General features: G+C 42.5%; 1 protein-coding gene and 1 long non-coding RNA gene across 24 annotated transcripts in view; one reads left to right on the top strand and one right to left on the bottom strand.

Annotated features, from left to right (window-relative positions):
- LOC307219879 overlaps positions 1 to 7,919 on the top strand; it is a 44,869-nt gene extending 36,950 nt beyond the window's left edge. For 10 of the 12 annotated variants that reach the window (XR_013840616.1, XR_013840617.1, XR_013840618.1 and 7 more), the window contains 3 exons: positions 901 to 1,044; positions 1,340 to 1,449; positions 7,795 to 7,919. This is a non-coding gene — a long non-coding RNA (uncharacterized lncRNA). Of the gene's footprint in view, positions 1 to 900; positions 1,045 to 1,339; positions 1,450 to 1,591; positions 1,641 to 7,794 lie in introns of those variants that run through there. The other 2 variants (XR_013840620.1, XR_013840622.1) reach the window with 2 other exon arrangements.
- The window catches only part of ST18 (ST18 C2H2C-type zinc finger transcription factor), a 195,662-nt gene that overhangs the window by 3,242 nt on the left and 179,926 nt on the right, over positions 1 to 12,494 (bottom strand). For 8 of the 12 annotated variants that reach the window (XM_079983346.1, XM_079983345.1, XM_079983342.1 and 5 more), the window contains 6 exons: positions 9,619 to 9,681; positions 9,323 to 9,403; positions 7,656 to 7,877; positions 6,282 to 6,370; positions 5,097 to 5,200; positions 1,217 to 1,360 (listed from right to left, as the gene is read on the bottom strand). In XM_079983346.1, coding sequence (XP_079839472.1) covers positions 1,217 to 1,360; positions 5,097 to 5,200; positions 6,282 to 6,370; positions 7,656 to 7,877; positions 9,323 to 9,403; positions 9,619 to 9,681 — 703 coding nt within the window. Of the gene's footprint in view, positions 1 to 1,216; positions 1,361 to 4,268; positions 4,434 to 5,096; positions 5,201 to 6,281; positions 6,371 to 7,655; positions 7,878 to 9,322; positions 9,404 to 9,618; positions 9,682 to 12,494 lie in introns of those variants that run through there. The other 4 variants (XR_013840598.1, XM_079983348.1, XR_013840597.1 and 1 more) reach the window with 4 other exon arrangements.

Below are 12,494 nucleotides of genomic sequence, written 5' to 3' on the forward strand. Positions count from 1 at the left end.
TTCCTGTATCACAGGGAGTTGGACTAGATGATCCTTGGAGTCTCTTCCAAACCTATATGGCTCTAAGGTAACCCATTTCGAGTTTAAGCTATTGCCTGACTATGGCTTGTTGCTAGCATCACCACCTGACCAGAGAAAAATGACCTGGCCATTTTGAATTCACTTCTTTTCAGAAGCAGTCAAGTCTTTGACAACAGCTCTTTGGATCCCAGCCAGCCAATGGGATGGGGAACTGGGATGCTGTGGCCCTCTATCTGGCACTTGGGTTTCTAGCCACACCATAACCCCTCCCTAGACTACACCTCTCACTGCCCGTCCTTTGCACCCACCTTGAGTGGTTTTCTCTGACTGGAAATGTGTTCTTGAGCTCTGATCATGCTTTTTTGCTTGCTTGGATAGAGAGGTGTTTGTGTAGAAAGCAGCCTATTGTAGAAACAACATTTACATTTCTTCCTTGGCTCACTGGTATGTGGTCCTTGGGAGATTGTTCCAGAAAGGAAAGTGACTCAAGTCTTCTCCACTCCCACAATATTGCTCTTCTGTGCTTAAAGGTGTGGTCATGGTCTTCTCCAGCAGTAGAGGGGCATTACTCACCTGGTTTCCCAATGTCACATGTCCCTGCCAGTTACCAGGAGGGAGAGTGGGAGGGGCTAATTAGTGGGAAGCTCAGCATGGTGCATGCACAGCAACACAGCCAATCCCACCAGCACTGGGCAGGCAGTGTGGTGTAATGGTTAGAGAGTCGGACTTGGACCTGGGAGGCTAGGGTTTAATTCCCCACAGTCATGAAACTCACTAGGTGATCTTCAGAAGGGGCCAGTCACCATCTCTCAGCCTAACCTACCCCACAGGGTTGCTGTGATATTATTGAGATTTAGATTCTGCCTTTTTCCTTGATAGGGAAAAGCTTACAGATAAAATGGGAAAGAGGAGAACCATGTACACCACATTGAGCTCCTTGGAGGGACAGAATTAGGAATGTTGGACTGGACATGTTGCTGTACCTGCCTGCTGCCTTACCACCTTTGGTAATTGGAAAGCCAGGTGAATCCCCACCACCCCTCTGGACGCTACTACTATCCATAATTTTCGGCACATCTCAGAGATTGAGAATGTTGTACAGTTTGAGATTCATCTCTGACAGCCCTGCAACATGCTGTTGAGTAAATTCCCTGAGCTCCCAGAGAAACTACCACATTCCCAGCCACAGACGTACCATTTGTGGAAGCTGAATGTCGGCCAGACTGGAGATGAGGGCTTGACTGAGGCCAGCCAACTCCTTCAAGAGGCTCTCGTTGTTCTGCTCGATAAGTTTGTTCTCCTCTTCTATCGTTTTCAGATTGCTCTCCATAGATGTTATCTGAAACCATGAAGCAAAGCAACGTGTGGTGGTGTGAACAGCAGAAGAACACCAAGGGCTGAAGAGTTCTCAAAATGCTCTCAAAAATGGTTAGTGTGCCTGATAAAGCCTGGCACATTTTAGCGGGAAAGTATGCTTTCCAAAAATCCTTTCACTTTTTGCTTTATGAGAAAGTATATTTGTAGTTCCTGATGTAAGTGGGTTCTTCTTATTATTTTTTATTTTTATTAGTATTATTTTTCAGAATCATCATATACAATCTAGAAACAAAGATAACCCAAACCCAACAGAACCAACCACTGAAAATACATTATCCTGTATGCATACCCCAACTTACAACATCTGTAAAACATTTTCATATAGATGGGTTCTTTTAAATGTACAATTCTGTGTTTTTGTGTGTGACTGATATTGTCCCTGAAGAAGGAAAATTCCCTGCTCCTGCAAAATGCATTGGGCCAACACACATCATTTATTTTTCTGGGGGATCAGGCTCTTTGCAAAATTTTCTCTCTCTTGTATTCATGCATTCAGTTCTGGTTACTGTGAACAGTGGGGTTCTTGGCCTAAAATGCAGCTATCAGAAGTGATAGCCCAAGGCCGTGGAAGTTGCCTATGCAGAAGTGAAGCTCAAGTCCTTTCCGTTCCATGCACATCAATGTCAAAAGGCGCTCCTAATTGGGGCGAGCCATTTTATTTCTAAGTCAGTGGATTCTGCTGTTCTTTCAGAAGAGGAATATGTTTAAATGATGCTCTAGACAGTGACCCTGCTGGATGAAAAGAGCATTGTTTGTGGGAAGCGTGTTCAGAAATGGACGAAAGACTGCAGGCCTCGAGCTGACAACTCAGGGGAAGTGTCTGATTTAAAATGAAGTCTTTTGCCCTTAGGGACTGGGGTAGGTAGGGAACAAGCAAGCTGCTATTTACATTGCTGCCTTTTTCTTACAGCATCACTGCTGACTCACTACAATAGCAGCAACCCTGGTATTGGCTTTTGAGCTACTTTCCAGGGCAAGGTTATGCTGTAGAGTGGCCGAGTTTGGAGACAGGACAGAGCATAAAAGCTAAAAAAATAAAAAAGTAGAATAGGAAATGAAGGAGCAGACTTTGCAACAATTCATTGTAATGTAGGCCAGGCATTATATATATTATTCTGAGAGAAGCTGAGTGAAAAATTGAGCTCGGGGCTGAGACCATAATTTTAAACTCTATAATACCACTTTAAACAGTCATGCCTCCCCCCCCCAAAAAAAAGTCTGGCAACTGTAGTTTCTTCAGGGTGCTGCAAATTGTTAGGAGATTTCTATCCCCTCACAAAGCTGTAATTGCCAGTTTCCTGAGAAGAGGGATTGGTTGTTAAACCACTGGAAATTTTAGCTCTGTGAGGGGAATAGGGGTCTCCTAACAAGCCTCAGCGCCTAGGGCTTGCCGATCGAAAGGTCGGCAGTTCGAATCCCTGCGGCGGGGTGCGCTCCCGCTGCTCGGTCCCAGCGCCTGCCAACCTAGCAGTTCGAAAGCACCTCCGGGTGCAAGTAGATAAATAGGGACCGCTTACCAGCGGGAAGGTAAACGGCGTTTCCGTGTGCGGCTCTGGCTCGCCAGAGCAGCGATGTCACGCTGGCCACGTGACCCGGAAGTGTCTCAGGACAGCGCTGGCCCCTGGCCTCTTAAGTGAGATGGGCGCACAACCCCAGAGTCTGTCAAGACTGGCCCGTACGGGCAGGGGTACCTTTACCTTTACCTTAACAAGTCTTAACACCTTAACAAACTAGAATCCCCAGGATTTTGGAGGGAGGGTGACTATTGGAAGTGGTCCAATAATACTTTCAATGTATGGCTTGGATGTGGCCTGAGACATTTTTAGATAGATACTGTGTCATATAGGGATGGCTCTATTCAATCTTTTCTGTCCTGTTTCCTCATTTGGTGGAAATACTTAAGCATTTTCAGATGTGACAACTCTCATAACATACACTTCAGTATACTATTTATATTTCAAGGAGGAAAAATGAATGCACTGAAAACAGTTAACATACCCAGCTCAGCCCAACGCAGAGTAGACTAATTGAAATAAATGGACATAGTTATGTTAGGTCCATTCATTTCAATGGATCTAAAATGAGTAAGACTTAGTTGAATACAATCTCTGATTTTTAGCATGCCTGAGGAGCTGTGTATATACACACAAACACATATCCTTGGAAAAAGTAAATTACAATTTGAATTTTAGATTTAGCTGGTATTTGTTTCCATTCCAGTTGCCCAATTTTACTTACATTGTGCTCATTCATTAGACTAATTTGATGAAACGATGCATTTTTAAAAGTGGAAAATTTGCCATAAAATATATATATTTGTGGAAATTTAATTGAGCAAATCATTAACTTTCCATAACAGCATGATTTTTTTTTCCAAAAATGGGCTGCAGATTCAGTTAAACAACTGCATAAGCAACAACAAATTTGGCTTTCAGCAGGAACATAAAAAAGCCTGCTGGGTCAGGCCAATGGCAAATCTAGTCTAATATCCTCTTCTCCCAGTGGCTAGCCAGGTGCCTGGGGAAAACCCACAAGCAGGTTTCAAGCACAAGAGCCCTCTCCCCAACTGTGGTTTCCAGCAACTGCTATTCAGCAGCATTGCTGCTGCCAACTGTGAATTTGTCAAATCCTCATTTAAAACCATCCAAGTTGGTAGCCATCACTGATTCCTGTGGAAGCGAGTTCCATTGTTTGATTATGTGCTATATGAAGAAATACTTCTTTTTGTCTATCCTAGATCTTCCAACATTTAGCTTCATTGGAAGTCTGAGTTCTAATGTTATAAGAGAGGGGAGGAACCCCCTTTTCTCTTACCACTTTCTCCATGCCATGCATAATTTTAAAACTTCTACAGGTCGCCTCTTACTCGCCTTTTCTCTAAACTAAAATGTCCCAACTCTGCAACCTTGCTTCATAGGGGAGTGGCTCCAGGCCCTTGATCATTTTGGTTGCCCCTTTCTGAACCTTTCCAAGCTCAACAAAATCCTTTTTGAGCTGAGCTGAGGTGAGGCTGTATGGCAGTAAACTAGAATGATCTGAAAAAATTAAAAGCAAAGGTTTGAACCCAGGCATTCTATGAGACCATGACTTTAAACCAGTGGGTGGAAGGCAGGGAGACCAACAGTAGGTGAAGCTAGACAGATGAAGCAACAACGCCTTTAAAGCTCCAATGAAACCCTTGCTGAACCAGAGAAATGGACCATATATGGGTCAAGGTAGAAGAAGGCAAAGGCAAAGCCTCCAAAAAGAAAATTGGGCCATGTTGCTTAGGTTTCACGGGCCACAATAATGAGCTGGAAAGTTGCTATGATTTCCATGCAACTCTGCCCAGTTTGCATGCTGCTACAATGCTGGATCCATGGGTGCAGCTATGGGAAACATAGTATATGTTAACAACAGCTTGCAAACAAAATTCTCAATGGTCAACATGCAGTAGCAGTGGCATAGCATAGGGGAGCACAGGGGTAGTTGCCCCAGGTATAAGATTGTTAGCGGGTGCACATTTTCAACACCCGGTGCTGTCTCAATACAGCCATGTGCTTCTGTTACTGGGCTCTGTTGAAAACGGCTTCTCATGTGAACCAGGCTGGCAACCTACACTACTGTGCAGTAGAGTTCACCATCATTGCAATGCCAGAGAATAGTCGGAGTTTTTGATGTTTGTTTTTAAGGGCTCAATCAGAGATTTTCTTCCTTACCTGTGTTTGAAGTTTCATCATGTCAGCTTCAATTTTAAGGTTGGATTCATTCAGTTCTTTTATTTCTTCATCCAAATGTCTGATTTCCTCCTCATTCTCTAAACCTGCACAAGAATGAGCCAAGTCAAGTGTAAAATCACACCTGACTGAAGAGATGGGCAAATGCTAACCCCTGTGTAATGGTATGTTATAGAACAAGCCTCTTCAGTTAACCTGGTCTCTGGAATCAAAATTGCGCATTTGCAATTTAATTCTACACTTAACAGGGTCAGTGTCAAAGCTTCCATTATGGCATGTCAGGGGCAGAGAAGCAGCCATGAAATTTTCCCTTTGCACTGATGGAGCTCAATAGGCCTTCAAGTGGCTGAAAGTGGCCTGCCTGCATTGAAAGGATCAATCCAGTACCGATATTTGTTGAAGGGCAACCCTGGGAACACAGAGCACAGGTCGCCATAGCTCAGGATGAGGGAGAAATTTGGATTACATGTCAATGCAGATCCTTTTATTTTGCAGTTTCTGAACCAATGAGCACACTGAAAAGCAGCGATCCCTCCAAATTTGCACTTTTCCAAATTTTGTTGTGCAGCTCCCCAACCACAGCATGTGCATAAAAATGCACATGTACAGAAATACGTTAAGGGAAATTGCTTGAAAAATGTGCATATTGGGAGAAGCACATATCAAAGTGCTGATGAATTATTATTATTGATGAATGATTTATTATTAAATTGTTGTTGGTTTTTATTGTTATGATTGCAAATTTGATGTGGAAATCTGGTGGACTGGAAAGATGAGACACGGATATAGGCAAATTTGTCCATCTCTACCTGTGTCCTGTTCATTGTGAGGCAGTACAAAGTACTTTTAATTAAAATGTTCAAATGAAAGGCACAATGTAATTATATATATTTTTAAGTAAACCAAACATTAAATTAATTAATCCAATTATGTGTCTTCATGAGGCAGGCAGCAGAGGGGCTGTAGCTCTGTGTTTGCAGAAGGTCCTGCTTTCAGTATACAGCATCTTCTGTGAAAGAATATTTGGCAGCTCTACGGAAAGACACTTTTTCTAAAACTCCAAAGAGCTGCTGCTGGCCAGAGAAGACAGTACTGGGCAAAGACAGACTCATTTCCTTACTCCCAGATTCCAGTGTCATATATGTACTGCTTTTGTTATCTTCTTACCTCCACTTGCTTTCAATTTGATGGTCATCAGTTCTTCAGATATTTTGCCCTTTTTTAAGGCTTGTGCATTCAGAGGGCATCCAGACAAACTGAAAAGAGTAGGAAAGGGGACCTATTTGAAAATTGAAACACATTTTTGATTGCTGTATCTCAGCTTCCAGGGTCTTGGCAGTACAAGTCCATTTTACTGTGCTGCATGTAAGCTGCAATCCTATATTGCTACTACAGTGTTACTGGGCGCAGAATATTGCCAATGACCGAAATGGTTGTGTAGTTACTAAAATCTCTCTAAGAGAACAAATAGACAAATTGTCCTCAGTGCAGCTCCTGACATAGCCCCATTTGAACTATGTAGTGGGTCATCTTCGATGGTGGCTGCTACCAAAGCAGAAGCTTAAACACACCTTCTGGAAAATAGTACATAATGGTGCAGCGGTGGTAAGTCAGTGCTCTCTACTGGGAAGGAGAGGCAAAGCAGTGATGAGGTCAGTGTGGCACAAACACATCACAGGAGTGCTGGATTGGCTCTGCAACTGCATTTGCACCATGCTGAATACCCTGCTGCCTTGCCCTCTACCTCTGTCACGCTATCTGTAACTAGAGGCAGCAGTGTAAAATCCTGGACCAATTACAGCACAATCCTATACATGTCTACTCAGACATAAATTCCATGGGATTCAAGAGGGCTTATTCCAAGGTAAATGTGTATAGGATTGTTCTATTAAAATCTGTGACTGGTATTCAACTAAATTTAACTCAAGAGTAGACCCACTGGAATGAATTAACATGACCAAGCTAGGTCTGTTAATCTCTGTTGGTCTACTTGGAGTAATACTTAGCTGAACATCAACAAATTTACAACTCCTGGGGTCAGCTTAGATACGCAAATGAACATAACAGCTCAGTAATTTGCCACTAAAAATACTTTGCATGTTAAACAGGACTTTAAAGCAATAAATTATATTTGCATTCTCAGATAAGTGAATTTAGGATTGTGGTCTTAAAAGTCTAAAAAGCTTGCAACTCAGAGTCAACTTCAAAATGTACATGAAAAGAAGAGTTCAGTAATATGCTGCTAAAAATACCTTGCCTTTTAAAAAGAGCTTTTAAGGCTAAGCAGTAAATTGCATTTGCAGATTTCTCACCTATTCTAGGTTGATATATGAATGTTTAGACAGCGAAAATAAAACCAAAGACATCTCAAAAAACCCTGGACACCTCTAGGAAATGAGTTGGGGTTAATTCAGGGACTTATGCAAAATCCTAACAAGATTTTTCCTATCAGTTCAACAGCTTCATTTGTTAAATTCACACAATTGCAATACATTGTAGGTATTTGTTGAGTTAAAAAAAAGTAAAGATACAAAGTGATACCTTCTATGGGTGACAAAAACGTTATTAACATGACCCAGCCCGTTGCAGCCTGGCAAAGGACAGTGTGGCAGCTCCTGCTTGTTCAGTCTCCAGGGCAGCGAAGACCCATTGAGAGGACTCTCCTTCTGTCTCTTGGCAGCCATAGGACAACCCGAAGCAGTGCGATGAGAAGTGTATTTACCTGATATGTGACCTTGGCCATCACAGCCTAGCACCGGACATCTACAGAAGCACAGCAAAACTGATGTTATTTTTAGGAAAAAGAAAAGAAAAACCAAGAGGCAGAGGGGAAAAATGTCCATGTACCAGCGACAACACCTCAAGAAAGATTTCCTCCCCGTAAATAAAATAAAACCTACTTTGTTATAATATGAACGTACTAATAGCAAGGTTTCAATGTGCTTGGGTCCTTCTTGGAGGTTTCCTGTAGGCATCCGGTTTGCCACTGTGAGATGCTAGACTAAATGGGTCATTGGCCTGACCCAACAGCATCTTTTTATGTTCTTAGAAGGGTTTCTAATGAGCAAATGCCTTGTTTGATGCTGGATTACTGAATTTTAGGCTACTGTATTTTACTCTTGTTTTAAGAGTCATTGATTGATTTTATTAAATAGTGTGGGGGGAGTTTGCAAGCTGCTCTGGAAGGGTTTTTTAATTTGAAGGAACAAGGGAAATATATTTAAAAGGAAAAGGAAACAAGTAAAAGGCACGGTTTGAGGAAAATGGCCAAGCAAGCCAAACTAGACTCCTTGGTGGGCCAAGATTGGCCCACAGGCTGCTGGTTCCAAGCTGTCTATACATTAGGGCTACCATATGAATACCACTTTAAAAAATATAGTCTAATACACTGTTATTGAGCTCAATAGACGAGTGTATGCAAAAGATTGCACTGTGAAATACTTTAAATATGGTGGCTTTAAATATGAAGGAGGCCCAACTACCTTCCATTAGTGATCTGCCATAGTGTCATGAGTCCCATGCTGTGGATCACTTTTTCAGCAGGTACACTCACTTTTGATTTTCAGGCATCTCTGAAAGACCTTTTTATGTAGGCAGGCCTATGCAACTGTTTAGATGTTTTGATCAGTCGATCATTTTAATGATCATTTTGCATTTTTCTTATTATGTTTTCTATTTTATTGCCTGTCCTGCCATATGCTATCTTGCTATATAAATATATCTTGGTATATTTTTTTATAACGAACTGAGGTCAAATATTCATGTGCAGAGTCTCCACATGCAGACAATTGTCAGCCCCTGTAAGCATCAGCCAGTGGGGAAATAATGTATGATCTGTAAGCCTTCCCTACATGTGGGTGTACAGGTCTGGCAGAAGGGTGAGGTTACTGGTCATAAGGGCTCAGAAGAAGAATTATAGAGTGTCTAAAAAGGGACTCTGCCTAAAGTTTGGCTCATCTGGGCTGGGGGATGAGCCAGAGACTATGCTTCTCCTTTGTTTCTTAAGACCTGAGACTTTTCCAGAGCTGTGCCATCTGGTTTACTTCAAGGACAGCACAACAGCACCTGAACCATAAAACCATCCTTTGGAGGTTTTGTTTGGATTTGTTAGGAGAGGATCTAAGTTAGTGAATCTGAGACCAATCTTCCTGTGATGTATCCAACTGAATAGCGAGGCATAAGTGACAAGCCTTTGCTACTCCACTTACTTAAGTTCAGGGTCTTCTTTTTCTTCCTTGGTAGGAGTCACTTTGAGACCACCTTTCCTGGCTCGGGGACAACCAGACAAGCTGAAAGTACACAGAGCAGAGCAATATAGATTCCCCAGGCTTTTGCTTCTGGATGATTCAGGGGTGATGATCCTGTGGCCCTCCAAACGTTGGACTCCAACTCACACCAGCTGCAGCCAGAATAGCCAGTGATCGGGGTGATGGGAGTTGTAGTCCTGCAAAATCTGGAGTGCCAAAGCTTCCTTCCCCCCAAAAAATAAGCAGAAGATTCTTACCTTCTGTGTGAGGCATAGTTTCCAGTGACATGACCAGACCCATCACATCCTGGAGTTGGACATCTATAAAGCAAAGTGCAGAGAAGAATATGACCCTTGACATTTCATAAAGTATCTAATTTAGGAGATTTTTGCATTAGAATTTCCCACATTCCTGGTTTGACATGACCATGTGCAACTGGAAAAATAAGAAAGGGTACCTAAGGAAAGCAACTATTTTGGGGTGTACAAGGGCTGTGTTGTACATGAAAACTCAGCCACTGATATAAACCTCACAATTTCCCCACTCAGTTATTTAGATTTCTGGGAAGGGGAAGATGAAAATAATCATTTGATTTGTTAGAATCAGTGCATTTCAAATCTGAAAATATATATAGTCAGGCTCAAATATATGCACTGGATTAATTGTTAAAGAAAGAAATATAACCCCCTGTATATCCATTACACATATTTGTTTCTCTTTCTTCTAGGAATAGGGATTTTATAGTCTGGCTCAAACAGCATTTTGTATTTCTTTTGTTAATACTGTGCAGTGGAGTTATTCATGCCATCAGACCTGGATCTCCATAGGGGAACTTATAATAGATGTGTAATACAGGTGTGATGGGAACATCTTAGTGGCCTCATATAGAATATACTCAGTAGTGTCTCAGAGAGGCTTGCAGTGGTTGTACAAGAGAATAGTGATGTTGCTGGAAGTTATATTAACCTGGTTCAGAATACAAATTTAGCATGTTAGGAATAGCTGCCTATATTCAAAACTCAGTGTCATTTCTCTGATTGCAATCTGAGCCAGGGAAGAATCCCATAAGGCACCATAAGGGCTCAGGTATCCTAGGAAAATGACATGTCCAGTTTTCCTGGCAGCTGAGACACTAATATTCCAGAATTCTCAATGCCAGAGCCAGAGGGGTGAGGGAAGGGAGGAAGAGCTTCCTGTCAGACCTCTTACTCTGCTCTTATTGTTACCACCTCACCAAACCAGAAAGAGTGGGGCAGAACACAGCTGGAAGCATAAAATGAAGTGCTTGTTAATAGCATACAACAGTTTCCAGCACTGCTTCATGAATGAAGGGACAATCCTGGCAGTAGTGGTGGTAAGAGTGTGTTGCTCATCAGTAAGAGTTGAGGTGAAGGACCACAGCTCAGCAGTAGAGCAACTGTTTTGCATGTAGAAAGTCACAGACTTCATTCCTGGAACCTCTAGATAGGGATGGGAGATAATCACATCTGAAATCCTGGAGAGCCACTGCTAATCAGTGCAGGCAATACTGAGCTTGATGGACCGACTCAGTAGAAGGCAGGTTCATATGTTCCTAGCAATTGCACAGGCAGTAGCCCACAAGTTCTAATGGCCCAATGACGTTATGCACAGTGCTCACTATTGCAACCAATGCACCAGTTTTGAAGACAGGCACATTTCCTCAAGATGCTACAGTGGGAATGCGGGAGGAGATGTGATTAACTCTCAAACAGAAATGCTGCCCTCGGGAAAGATGTCTGCATTCCTCACAACAAATTAGTAACCAGCTCTGTATTTGTTGCACTTTTTTAAGCTGCACTACACGAGCACAGGATTCTGTCAAGCATTCTTGGAAGCGTTCGCCAGACTTTATCCAAGCATCTTCATCAGCCAAAACGCTCCCAATGATAACTAGGTGACTGCCTGCCAACCTTCCTCTTCAATAATAAGGCCAGATGCCCAGATTGCTCAGGCCTCCTTAAGAACCTCCACAGCCACTCTTTTGTTTGTGACTTTTCTCTGCAGTATATGGACTCATCTGATTTAATGCTTGCCTCAACCACATGCAGAGGGGTATGTCTAGTGGCAAAGGATAAAAAGGAAAGATTTGCAGGCTTGGTTTGGATAAACACTCACATTTTAAAGCTTAGCCCAAGTACTTTGATCTGAAAAACCAGACTGCGTATTTTGTGAGATCCAGCCATCTTGCAAGACTTGGTATTTCCAGCTGGCTTTCAAAATATGAGAATAACATTTTCTTTCCCAACATTTAGATACATCTACTTCAAGACCTGACAAACAGTAAGATTCTCTCCCCTTCCTCTGATTTATACCTGCTGGGTGGGATAAGACTGCTCCCAAATTCCCTTAGCCAGGGCAGTTTCAACTCCCTGCTGGTGCAAACCCAGCAACCTTGTCCCCGTGGGAGGTGACTATTACTATAGCTACACTTCTTACACTGGTAGGATTGCATGAGTGAAAGGGGACAAACTGGACAGGTATGGGGCAGAATGGCAGAGGTGTAGAAGTTAGACAATGACTAGTGGGATCTGCAACAAAGTATTCCACTGTAGAGTGTTTCTATTCAAGTTATGCTTTTGGGGTCCCACAGTAAAGTATTTTCCCTAATCTTTTCTGCACTTCTGCAACCCCTGGAGTTTCCCCAAGCCTGTTAGTATCCCTCTTTTGGACATGGCTGTCACATGTGGAAAAATAGTTAACTATGAGACCTGTAACAAAATATTGATGTGTGGCGTTTTCCTGTTTGAAATTAATTCAGAAGTGAATTAATAATCATGCAGTCCCTGGACAATAGGGAGTCAGACGTCTTTAGGCCTGCTTTGAGAGCAATTGTAACTATCCAGGCTTATTCCCCTGCATGGCTACCTGTCACCCTTTGCCACCATATCCAGGACACCATATCATGTGTCAATGACCAAAACCTAGCACTGGAGCAAGAGCTGGACTAGTGCATTCTACAGGAAGCTGGAGTTGTTACCCCAAAGGCTGAGCAAACATCTGCTCTGCAGCTCTACTGGTTCCTGTTGCTGAACAAGCAGACTGGGTTTTGAAGTAAGTAAAATATGTAGGAAGAGAACAGCAATGAACCCCTCCCTCTCCTTTGATACTAATA

The sequence above is a fragment of the Podarcis cretensis genome, assembly GCF_951804945.1.
Source record: "Podarcis cretensis genome assembly, chromosome: 7".
Lineage (NCBI taxonomy): Eukaryota > Metazoa > Chordata > Lepidosauria > Squamata > Lacertidae > Podarcis > Podarcis cretensis.